Below are 12,525 nucleotides of genomic sequence, written 5' to 3' on the forward strand. Positions count from 1 at the left end.
AGTCCTGATTCAGGGTACGTTCTTAGAAGAAATACTTTCCAGGCCATACAGAAGGCTAGAAGTCATGTTTCTTTCACTGTATCTTTTTATCTATTTTTATGCATGCTGCATTTCTTGCCTTGCTGCTCCATCACAAACTAAACTTTATTTCTGCTCTTACTCCACAGCTTCCTGGCTGCTTATATTCCAGTTTAGTAAAGGTGCCCTTTTCCAGGAAAAAAAAAAAGCTTTAATCTTAATTGTACTGGGTTTTCAACCCAATGTCTGATATAACCTCTTTGCCTGCTTTGTTCTCCTCTCCTGGTAGAGAAACATTGACAGCCATCTCCTGTGGAGCCTTTGAACATATTCAGGTTAGCTTTCACTTGTGGAGGAAAAGAAAGTAAATCTTCAGCTACTGATTTTATGCAAATGTTGTTTGACATGTGTCTATTTCTAAAAGGATCTTTACTATATAGTCTTGCTTGCTCTTTGAAAACTTCTAGGACCCCTGCCTGAGTATCCCTCCAGCAGCTCTGTTAAAGGGAGGTTCAGGACAAAAGAGATAGCTGGAAGGCATATTTATTTCCAATACCAGAGAAATCAGGAAGGTATACTGAATTAGTGTGCTGAAAGAATTTCATTTTCTGCTCTGTTGTAACAGAAAGCAACATTCAAAGAGGATGCTCAAGACAATAAAAGACAAAATTAAATAAAACTATTTTTTACATATAGTGGGCTACAAAATGAAACAAATTCAGTAAGTGTAGCCATTATTGTTTTCAACTGATATTATACTTGAGTAAAAAACCTGAAATCCTGCATCAGTCCTATAATACAAGTAGTATAATGTGCAGAGATATTAAAAAAGTGATTGAGTTATTCAGTATGCTCATAAAGGTGGGTATTGTGAAACTAATACAGTATTACTGCATATTGTGTCATCTGAGAGACTCAAAGCCCTCATGTAAGTCTTTACCTTTGATTTGTCCTTCCAAACGCAGTGTTATCATGTATCCGTGAAAATAACAGAACAAATGAATACTGTGAAATATCAATTTCTGAAAAAAGGTTTATTTTCAATTGCTGTTTGGGGCATGGAACTTTACTGGTTCCAATGGTTCTTTACTAGACTCTTCCATAATATCATATTTAACTTTGGCACTTAAATTCAGGCAGTTGGTTATAACAGAAGCAATAACCCTGAGAAACAACATAGTCCTAGAACAAAATTTGGGGGTAGCTTCTGCTGATTTCTTTGTGATCTTAGGAAAGTTGCTTTCAGCCTCAGTTTATGCATCTGTGAGATGGGTTTTTATTGTTACTTTTACTAGGATGGGATTTTACTACTGCTTGTTAAATGGTTTGATAGTCTCTGCCATATCATACATTCTAAGTGGCAGGGTGTTGCTCTTGGGCTAGAAAGTAGAATAAAGATAGTACATACATCAGTAAAATTTACAGCTCATGAAATTTTCTTATGCTGAAAATATTTCCTTTCTTCCTCCTTGCTAGACAACTGTATACAACACAAAAAAAATATTTGTATCTTATTATTCTACCAGGCATTATTGTGCTATAAAAAATGGTCTTGTCATCTCACACTTCTTAACAGATTATGAAAGAAAAACGACTAAAACTTGTTCAGACTGTCAAGTTCTTGCCAAACTGAAGCTAATGAATCACCCTGGCACTGGTAAATAGCCAAAACCAGATGACATGAAGATTATAAATAATGTTAGGGACTATGTTGCCAAATATATATATCTATATGCACACACAAGCACGCACACCCACAAAAGTACTGTTGTTAGTGTTTTATTTCCATTAAGTTTTTCATGAAATCCTAACCACCATAGTAGTATGACACTCTTGTTTTTATTTCGATTCTTATTTTATCAATGTAAATATAAATCGAAGCATTAGAAGTGTGAATCATGCCTACTGCTTACTTATTTTGATGTACACACTAGGCAAAATGAGCCTGGTGTCTAGGAACTAACTGAAATGGAAACTGGGATTATATTTGTAGGTATTGAGTAAAAAGAGCTGAGAAGAAACTGTTTAGTTCTAGTGAGTGCTTTCTGCCCAGTGGGATCCCCGGTATTACACTACATGTACTCTGATCTGAAGTGTGTCCACTTTTATCCACTTATTATCAGCTACTTAGTGTCATTAAAAAATAGTAAACTCCATCACTCTTCTGCTATAGGATCCTGTATCCATAAGTATGGTAATTTTCTTCTTGCAACTGTCATCTAGACTAGTCATGTACTATAGTGAATGAAATAAAATGTTACAAAAGCTAATATACTGGGCAAGTCATCCAGCTAGGAAACTGTTTAAAATTTGTGTTATTATTTTCTCCTCACTGTATACGTATAAAAATGTTTATAACTGAATATACATTTTTTATTTAAATGTTGGAAACATCAAAATATCTACATTAAATTAGCTAGGAAAATATAAAGATTGACTGAGATTTATACAGGAGGTGTTTCCATGTTAGAGAAACATTTCTTTTGTTAAGACACTACTTGCGTTCATGAGAACTGAAAATTAAGAAGGAATTAGATTTGTTTCTGTGCAGACTTGTTAATTAATGTTGGTTTAGCTCTCCCAAGTGGTAGGATGTATAAGTATTTAAAATCTTGATGCAGGCAAATTTTGAGACAAATTAGAGTCTGGTATTCATCCCTGTATATAGCTTCATACTTCTCTGTCATATCCTAATGTCATGTACAATTCCTGGAGTCTCCAATGCTAAATGTTAAGTTTTATCAGAGGAAAGATAACCAAACCCATTTATCTGCATAAAGGGAGGTCTTACAAGAAGCGTTTACTGACAAATAGCATCTGGGTTTTTTTGGTTTTGTTTTTTTTTCTTGAGCCGGTGAAGGAGGGAGGAACTTAAGAGAAAGAAATTACTTTCAGAGGTGCCCTTTAGAATACTCTTGGCCACTGAGCAGACTGCCTTACTTGATGCTTAAGAAGGCTAAAATTATGACAAGTGGGTGCTTTGTTGCCTTTCAGTATTTTTACAGTGAAACTTATGGAGCCACAGAAATTCAAATTTGCAATAGCCTTTCCCTCAGAGAATGCATATTGTTGGACCTCATGTCTTTTACAAAAGTTGCAGGGGAACTGAATCCCTAACACAAGCTGCCTTTGTACAAGTTGAGAAGCAGACGTTGTGTTTGCATATGGCTGGATTTTTATTTTTCCAAAACAATTATAACAGGTGCCTTGATTCCTTTGTGTTTTTTCTTTCATTGCACTGTTCTAGTTAGTGCAGATTCTTTCTGGCTAAGCAACACATACGACAGATCTTTGCTGTTTTCCTTTTCAAACAATATTTTCTTACATAACAAAAGAAAAGAAGGCCATACTTTTTTCTTTCCTCCTATAGTACAGTGTACTTAAAGAGAGGGATTATAAAAATCAGATGGCATCCTAACGAAGGCCAAGAAATCTAGCTACACAATCCGAATTCTTCTCAGGGCAGAGGCTCTTTGGAACACCTCCCTGTGAGAAGCACACAAAGCTGATTGCAATATTTTCAAGTTCAGAAAATATCAGCACAAAATAAAGGAAGTAAAAAATGGTGTTCAACAAACCAGGAAGACAGAATATGTGGAAATCAGGTAGTGGAATCATACAGGGCAGTATTGCTGCTTCCTGCTGTGGACATTTAGATTGAAGCATGTTCATGTAGTGGAATGAAGCTCTAGATTCCCCTTTAAATAGTTGCAATATTTTAATTCTGATTTGCAATAAATAATATGAATAATCCACGCTCCATCTCATTGCTTTATGATTATCACTTGCACTGCACATCTTGGCTGCCCTTAACACTTACAAGGCCCTGATATATAGCTAAACATTTCTGACTCCATCTGGCACAAAGAGAAGTGACACAGAAGTGCTCCCCAGCCAGTTTATTGCAATTTAATGCAAATCTCTTATAATGCAGCTGATGAAAAGTGCAGTGGCTTCGACGAATTCTGAAAGCTGTGATTGGGTTGCGACTGCTGCGCTGCCCTCTGAAGATTTGCTGGGTTTAATTTTACATTGCACAGCCATTAGCTGACTAAGATTCCTCACTGAATCGTGTTGCCACAGTACTCCTCTTCATCACCCTCTTCCCTTTCTCCTCACAGTGACCTCATTCACTCAAGTTTTCCATCTCAGTCTTTCGTTGCTTTTGTCTTATAAATTGCAGTCTCCTAGTACATCAAAACAGATAGAGCCATGCAATTGACCCCCATAATATACTACTTTGTTAACTCTTGTGTGTGGGAATACACAAATCTGCTGTGTGCTTTTTGTGATTCTTGCTGTTTTCTGTGTCCAGAAGCTGAACGAAAGCATGGCAGCAGTGCCTACACACCTTGTGCATGGGCACACAGGCCTTGCGTGCTCGTGTTTAATAAAAATTTTTCTACATCTTTCCCAATATGTTTGCTGTGTAAATATCATCATTTCTTCTGCTCAACGTTTTGAATTTCAGTTTCTGTGGACTGTAAAATGAATCCCCAGGCAAAGAATAGATTCATCTTACATGGTTGCAGTCAGAGCCTGCCTTTCACCCCTCCGTCGCCACTGCAGCATATGCCATCTTATTGCCATCATGTACAAAAGCTGCTGTAAACGTGTGCTCTACTGGTTCCTGTTATTTGGTGGTATTTGTAGACAGGGATTGGGGTGACCAGATTCTTCCATCCAGTATTAAATGTTACTATATACTTATGTAGGCCCTTAGGCAAATAATTCCCCCCCCCTCTATTTTCTGTATATATTACTGCTTAGAGGGACAGAATTACATTCAGTAGGGTGATTAAACTGTGGCAAATTAGTTAAAGCTAGAATGTAATTAAAGTGCAGTTAAAACACCTGTAAATGATCCTTGTTCCCTTCCCTCAGGGAAAATTTAAAAATAACCTTTACAATACAGTATCATACCTAGAATCTTTACATATGCCAAATAACATGTTTTGTCCTTAACTAATTTGTCTAGAAGTAATTGACTGCCGTATTTTTAAAAATAGCTAAAAATGAGGATGACATCATATTTCTTACAAGTTTTCTCTCCTGCAGAATGGGTAGTTACCCACGGAAAAAGGTGATCCCATGGTGTGGTTACATTAACCAGCCCAACCAACTGGATAGGTTAAAGGTGGAAAGCAAAGGTTAATTAGATACAGGCTTCAGATCTGTTACATTATTAACAATGGAGGTCATCTTGTCCAAGATAATAATGCCTCACTTTGTAAATTCATGAACCTGGAATAAGGCAGAATAGTATGCTGATTTCACATTTATTCTGAAATATTTAAGGTTAGAATATGAGTTCTGTTGCATGGGAATGATTTAAAATTAACACTGAATAAATACAATCTATAGTGATCATGTTCACAATGAACTGTGTGGAATGGCTGCAAATGGCATTTTCACTTTGTGTATTTGTCTTGTACCTACAGCACTGATGATTTTGAATGGAGGTTTTGCTGTGGATATTTACAAAAAAATCTTCATTCCAAAACCAAATAAAATTTAAACCAGTTCTAAAAGAAACTCTTGAAACCTTTGAAATGTGAATTTTTTGAAACAAAATGGTCCAGTCACCTGTCTCCTTGTGTTCCTGCAGCAAGGTCACTACCATAAAAATAATTTCACATGAAGCTTTCTAAAGTGTTTTTCCCTCATCCTACAGTAGAAGGTATGTATTTTTTAGTAAAACCAATTTTTCATTTTAATAATTTATTTTCTTCTTCTTTTCATTACAGAGAAAGTCCATTCTCGCTGTGAGTTTCATTGCAGCATTCCTCTGTCTGATCATCGTTCGTCTCACAAATGAAGTGACTTTCCCTTTGATCCTAAACTGCTTTGGACAAATCAGTGTCAAATGGGTGCCATTTTCTAATGGCCAAAGACAGCCTCTGAGAGCTCATTATGGATATATAAATGTGAAAACACAAGAGGTAAGACCTGGTATCAAAAGCACTGTAAAATGGACCAGTAGACTTCCCTTTCTCTGATCCCACGTAATTGCTTTTCTACCAACCTGCCCAGCGTAAAAAACCTAAAGCAAGATATGTTTCTGAGCAAAGTGTCTTTTAAATGTGTGCTACCATTTAAATGACCATTGAGTTTTTTAAAATTTCTGTCATGTCTGCAATGGAGAGAGCAGTGAGCTTGACTCAAAATCATGCTTGGTTGCAGTGAAAACGGATATTTATACAAGCAAGAGAATATTTCAGGTTAATTTCAAGCCTTCAGACCCTTTAACTCAAAAGGAAATTTTCTTGTGTGTTTGTATTTGAGTCCTAAAAATGTTTAATTTTGCCTGGAATACCCAAGCAAGAAGTAGTTTATTTGTGTTCGTACACACATGGAAGAGGAAAAGGGGATGATTTGTAAAAAGAACAGATGTGAGTGCAGAAAAGTTGAGAGCTAGAGGTTTACTGGATTTTTCAGAAACTATTGCATTAACACTTGGTAGCTATTTGAAAGCTAGATATATATTTCCAGTCTGTATTGTAAAATGCTTTGGCTTGCAAAATACGTGCTATGTGATAAAAATACTCGTATGATAGAATTATATTTTACAGGGACTCCTGCTTTAAACTGTCTTAGCTGGCAAAATATCTGATGACATTGTTGGGTTTTGGCAGTAGTGGTCCTTTTTCCCCAGACTCTCACTCCCCCCCCACCCCATGTACTATATCTTACGGATGTAAACCTGCAAAATAAGCTAATGTCAAAAATTTAACTTTCTAAAAATTGTTTCTAATCAGTTACAGCACAGTCAGTCATGAGAAATACATTCAGACTTCCACTTACTGCTACTTATTTTTCTTTATAAAATCGCAATCATTAGATTAATGAATGAAATTCATTCACTTAACAGCTTTTATAGAGAGTGAAAATACTTTACCATTCCATGATAGTCAGTCCTTGACAAGTTAGTTATTATTTTACTTATAGAATGCTAAATATGAAAATCAGAATGAGAGAGGGTTATAGTTTTTAGGAGGTAGCTTCTTTTAAACTTCTGTGTCTTTTACTTGTTGTCCATGTGAGGTGCAGCACTGAGTATATTGGAGGCCAAAGTGTGTTATCTACAGAGCAGAAAAAGGACAAGCACCCGAAAGGAAATCCGTTTGAATCAGGGTGTGAATCCTAGTCCCAGTGAAATGAATGGGAGCTGCTGTTGAGTTCAAAAGGGCTAAGGCTTCATCCAGCATATCTTAAGTACATAAGGACCAGGAACCCACTAAAAATAAGAGGGCAGCGTGTTCTACATGTCCCTGGGTTATTACCACAGTGGCAGGTGTGGAATCTGAATGAGAGAGGGCTGCCACAGTCATTTGATCGCTATCAGTCTGAACTGATAACTGGAGAGGAGAGGAGCATGCTAATCCATTTTTATTCACCATTGCCTTCATCAGAGGTTAGATGTAGCTTGTAGGAGCCTTAATTCATTCTTAAATTTGCTAACATGCTTGGAAGTTCTAACAGTAAATGGAAATGAATGTCCTGAAAGTTGGTGACCAGTATCGATTAATAAGACATTTGTCTCAATTTAGCTTAGGACATGAAGGACTCCTTAAACTTAGTAATTTTAATTGTTTTTCCCCTTGTATTTGCAGATTACATTAATATTTGCTAATTAAAATGATAATGAAGAAACTGAACATGTCTTGCTAATTGTGAATGTTCTATCTTCTGACTTAATTATTCCCCGTGCGAGGGAAGTTTTATTGTGCTGCCCATGTGAAAAGCTTTTACATGGCTCATGTTCCTAACTCACACTCATAGCTTTTTGAGACGACAATTTTAATGACACAGATTGCTTTATAAAATATACATTTGTACACTATTTGTATTAGAATTGCCAGCAATTCTCAATTGTTCGTAGAGATTAAAACTGCAGACCTCTCATTTCTGTTATTGCCAAATACATTGAATTTCTGCTCTTTTCATAGAATCAAGATGTTCTTTTCTAGTTTTTTATGCTTCTATTCTATGTATGATAAGCAGAAGGTCCACTCTGTGAGTGTAGTTAATGCCCTAAAAAAATGTGGCCAAGGTTTCTGCAAAATGGGACCCGTGTAATCTCATCAACGGGCAAGGACCAAAAGGTGAGGAAACTATACCATAATGAATTGTCAGAAGATTATGTGATGGGAGGGCAGGTAGGAGAGAGGGCATTTAAAGACATAATTTTGGTTTTCTCTTTTGCTGGGAGAATCTATGCACACCTGTTGAATATGTTCATAGTCTTCTATGTTGTCTTTGAATCTTGTCACCCCACTGGGTCCTATGATTCTCCTGCTGTCCAATAGCACTCCCTCCTGTTCCTCAGCCACTTCCAACATCCTTCTCCTTTTCTTCACATCTGTTCTCTGTTCCCCTTTACCTCTTTTCCACTCTGAGGCCTGGCTGCATGCAGGATGCCAGGGCTCTCTAATCCCAATTTATCTGTGTACTCAAATAGTACATATACAAGGTCAACAAAATGGAGTGAGTAATTTATTAGCAACCCAGTCAGTCATCTGACAAGACAGGGAAGCTAGAAAATCTAGATGAACTACTACTCTACCTTTCCTGTCCCTTCCTCGTATACTTACTTTCTGAGGAAAAAAATACCCAAAACTTTAATCCATAGGAAAAAAAGTTGAAGTTAGGAGGAGCTGATTTCTTTTGGGGTAAGGGTGAGTGGGATGAGTCTTGAAAACCTTTTGAGATTATGAAAAATCAATTACTTGGTGGTTAAGGCTGAAGAGATCAATGATTTGTATTAAAGAAGATCAGGAAATATGGTGATATGAACATCTGTGTTTATCTCAAGTAAAAAACAGTGACGTGTATATTACTGGGTATGATCAAAATACTGCAGTAAAGACATATTTCAAGGGTGTTGTATACTTGATTTGGCAGTATAATACTATGGAATTTTTATTATTAAAAGTCTGAAAAAATTAAGATTACTATAACTGGATTGTATGGGACTATTTCATATAAAATGCAAAGAGAGACATAACTTAATCCCTAATTAAGGCTGTACATAGAACAGGGTTGTTGCTATGGTTTCCTTCATTTGTAGCTATAGCAACAGCTTTGGAAAAACTCACTTTATGTACAGTAAACATACTATATTTAAAATATAAATAGATGCGAAGTGTTGTACTATACTGGCCCATTATGTCTAGACACATTTTAGTTTGACTTTTGAGATATTTCTGATATATATGATTCTTCACCTACAAAATTTGTATCCAGTGCCCACCCTCCCTCTCCTCAGGAGAACAGGATCCCGTGGTAGTCCTCCACAATGTGATCTCTTTTCCCTTTTCAATGTCCGCACCTGAGGGGACTCCCTGAGATTTGCAAGAGGCTATGGTTGTCTGTTTTGACCAAATACGCGAATTTTGACCTTTCAGTGAAAAGGTGTGTGGACAAGATGACCTTTTTGTCCTTACTTCCTCTACTTAGTACCTATGGATTTTTGGTGCCGGCTCCCATGAAATCCATCTTTAAGAAATATCACGCCTATCATGTGTTATGTTACTTTTATCCTATTCTTGGTAGTTTTTTCATAGGAAATATTACTTTGATACAACTCCACAGTGGTTACCTAATTGAAACCTATTGTCATTTGAGTAAACTTCACCCCCCACCCCAAGCTGATTCTTCTTGTGTATCAAAAATGGGCAAGCAGATAAAAAGAAACAGGTATAGAAAATATAACCTTCCTCCTTTCGTACCACTCCTACTCTACAAAGAGTTCTGACAAAACTAATGAACATCATGTATTTAAATTGCAGCATTATGACATCAATTTAAAACCCATTAGCAGTTTGAAACTTTATGCTAGGCAAGTCTAATAGTGTTCTTGGATATTTGATTATGCTTCCTGAAAGGTGAATATTGAACAGATTTTTACTCTACCACCAATATTAAAATAATATAGCATTTTCTTACATACGTAAAATCTGAAATATAGCTGCAATAACACTTGAAACATAATTATAAGAAGTATATTTAAGTACTATACAAAGATTAAAACTGTTCTTGGAAAAGGGTAAGTTCTGAGATGACCTAAAATCCCTACATTAAACTGCAACTGTGAGATCTAATGGCTTCATCTAAAATGAATTCTGAGGGAGAGAAGAGCCTTTGTGTCATGAACATTGAAGAATCTCACAGTATAGTGATGAACACTAGATAAAAAGAACTGTGTTGCAGCAGTTAAGACTTTTTTAAAAATCCTATCGTAACTGAAAAACCCATCAATACTGTGTTGATATTGAAGAAATAAATTTGGATCATATTATCAGATACCACAGAATCATAGAATCACAAGTCCTATGAGGAGCGGCTGAGGGAACTGGGCTTATTTAGTTTGAGGAAGAGGAGGCCGAGGGGAGGCCTTATCGCTCTCTACAACTACCTGAAAGGAGGTTGTAGTGAGGTGGGTGTCGGTCTCTTCTCCCAAGTTACAGATGATAAGACGAGAGGAAATGGTTACAAGCTGTGTCAGGCGGGGTTTAGATTGGATATTAGGAAAAATTTCTTCACTGGAAGAGTGGTCAGGCACTGGAACAGGCTGCCCAGAGAGGTGGTGGAGTCACCATCCCTGGAGGTATTTAAAAGGTGTGTAGTTGTGGCACTTCAGGGCATGGTTTAGGAGGCACGGTGGTGTTGGGTTGATGATTGGACTTGATGATCCTAGAGGTCTTTTCCAACCTTAATGATCTGATGATTTATCCTGTAACCTCAACAAACTAGTATACAAGCAGTAATTGCTTGCCAGTTGTGGTGCACACAGCCACATCAATGTGTGAACATACAGCCTAAGTCTAGTTTCTATCTTCCCCACTCCCCCCAGAAGTTCTGTGGTAGAACTCAGCTGAGGTTCTACCATTTCTGGAGGTTTCCAGAAATGAAATATCCCAGATATTAATAAAAATAAGAGGAGGATACAGACCTTATACATATTTGTGTGTAGTCCTTTTTCTTTTTTTTTTTAACAGAATAAAGTAATTGCATTAAAAAACAACAGCACCTGAAGTATACAGGAAAACAAACACGACATGCAGAAATACAGGCTCTGTGATGTGCTATCTGACCATAAGATGAGGCCCATACCATTGCAAGGATAGCAAAAGCATAGTTGTCAAACATGTTAGGAGTAATCATAGGAAAGACCCATACCAATCATGAGAGACCATGTTCTTATAAAACTTGAATAACTAAATTTAAAAATGCACAAAGAAAGCAAAGAAAGCGAAGAATATGATGGATGTTTTAATATTAGTTTCTTTCCAGATATGGGAAGTAAGAAAAAAAATTTTAAAAATTTTTAGAAACTGAAATTTTTATATGAAATACTAAAAATAAGTAAAACTAGTGATCAACCTGGGAAGGTTTAAGTTTTGCCTCTGTCAGCAGTGGAAGCAAAATGACACTTACTACAAAGAGAAACTTGGAGAATAGCACTGGGCTTCATGTCAAACCAGAAGGCACCAGACTGTGAACAACTTGGATGGTGTGTTCAGCCTACTTCAGAGATGTTTCTTTCATACTCTTGATGGGAAGAACTGGGTCCTAAAGAGAATAAAAAGCTGCATCGACCAGAACTCACTGTGACAGAAAGTTGCTTTAGTATTTAATTTCTGACAAATTCATGGCTTCCAACTTGTCTTTTCCTTTGGGATCTTATTCATTGTTACAGCTTAAGAATTCATAGGGTATTTTGTTAAGAAAAGGTCATCTGTTTCATAGTCATCTATCATTTATATCCCTTCTAAGACACAATTTTATATCAATTGCTCAGTTACATCATTACAGCCTTAGCAATCATGTAATAATAATAGTAACAATAATGGAAGTAAAATTAAACATGCCACATATTTTTCTGGATATTTTTCTGCTTCGCCTATATAGATTTTCAGGAACAATCTTTCTTGGGAGTATTACAGAAGGATTGGCTACAAAATATTTTTAATGACAATCACATTGTTACACTTCTGAGAGATGTTTGTATGGTGGGGGGTTTGCTTCTGTCCCCCCACCCCTCTGCGTTTGCTAAATATACCAGAGCTCCCATTCCTGGCTCTGGGAGCCACAGGCTCACACTTGAAAATAAAATTCCTTCCAAAGACTTTAACCAGCAAATGAGCAACTCCAGGAACACATCTTGTATTACAGGAATAGACCTCACTAAACAAATTATGACCAGAGTCCCCACTGCCCTTTTATCTTTCCAACACCCTTTTTGCCTGGGAGAAGTGAGAACCATTGGAATAAGCTGTAAGGTCCACTTGAAACCACTCAAACTGTTATGAACTTACGGGAGAGAAGGCAGCACAGATGATGTGTGTCCTCAGTAGAGTAAAACTTGCCAGCTCAGCCTTTTTCCTTCTGTATATATGGAATTAGCTTAGGTTTTTAAAGCTGCCACAACTCTGACGGTGTCTCATGAGGAAAAAGTCAAGTGCCAGGATAAATATATCGAGTATTCTATACAAAGGAATTAAA

The 12,525-nt window shown here is 36.8% G+C and overlaps 1 protein-coding gene across 4 annotated transcripts in view; it reads left to right on the top strand.

Annotated features, from left to right (window-relative positions):
* ST6GALNAC3 (ST6 N-acetylgalactosaminide alpha-2,6-sialyltransferase 3) overlaps window positions 1-12,525 on the top strand; it is a 227,148-nt gene that overhangs the window by 97,974 nt on the left and 116,649 nt on the right. For all 4 annotated transcript variants that reach the window (XM_075097886.1, XM_075097888.1, XM_075097887.1 and 1 more), the window contains exon 2: window positions 5,766-5,960. In XM_075097886.1, coding sequence (XP_074953987.1) covers window positions 5,766-5,960 — 195 coding nt within the window. The remainder of the gene's footprint in view (window positions 1-5,765; window positions 5,961-12,525) is intronic.

The sequence above is a fragment of the Phalacrocorax aristotelis genome, chromosome 6 (genome assembly GCF_949628215.1).
Source record: "Phalacrocorax aristotelis chromosome 6, bGulAri2.1, whole genome shotgun sequence".
Lineage (NCBI taxonomy): Eukaryota > Metazoa > Chordata > Aves > Suliformes > Phalacrocoracidae > Phalacrocorax > Phalacrocorax aristotelis.